This window comes from Dipodomys ordii, unplaced genomic scaffold (genome assembly GCF_000151885.1).
Source record: "Dipodomys ordii isolate 6190 unplaced genomic scaffold, Dord_2.0 Scaffold8, whole genome shotgun sequence".
Taxonomy (NCBI): domain Eukaryota; kingdom Metazoa; phylum Chordata; class Mammalia; order Rodentia; family Heteromyidae; genus Dipodomys; species Dipodomys ordii.
In genome coordinates, this window is record NW_012267224.1 from 20490917 (window position 1) to 20491239 (window position 323).

Below are 323 nucleotides of genomic sequence, written 5' to 3' on the forward strand. Positions count from 1 at the left end.
GGGGGCGGCGGCCGCCCCGGCGGCAGCTCCACCAGGGTGGGTCGGTCGTAGCGCTTGGCCAGCGCCGGGCGCTTGCTGGGGAACGTCTTCAGGACGCTGTAGGGGCTGCGCTGCTTGTAGATTTTGGGGACGCTGGGCCCCTCCTCCGCCGGCTGCATCTCCTCCTCCATTCCGCGCCTCCGGGCCGGGTCCCCGTCGCGCGTCTCCTCCTCCGCCTCCTCCTCCGCCTCCTCCTCCCAGCCTGGCGCTGGGCTCCGAGGGCGCCTCGGCCGCCCGCCCGCCGGCTCCGCTCCCGAGCGCGCGAGTGGGAGGGTGTGTGTCTG

General features: G+C 75.5%; 1 protein-coding gene across 1 annotated transcript in view; it reads right to left on the reverse strand.

Moving 5' to 3' along the window:
• The window catches only part of Bend4 (BEN domain containing 4), a 28676-nt gene extending 28506 nt beyond the window's left edge, over positions 1-170 (reverse strand). The window contains exon 1 of the mRNA XM_013008912.1: positions 2-170. Within this exon, the coding sequence (XP_012864366.1) occupies positions 2-170 (169 nt within the window). The remainder of the gene's footprint in view (position 1) is intronic.
• Positions 171-323: the final 153 nt, after the last annotated feature.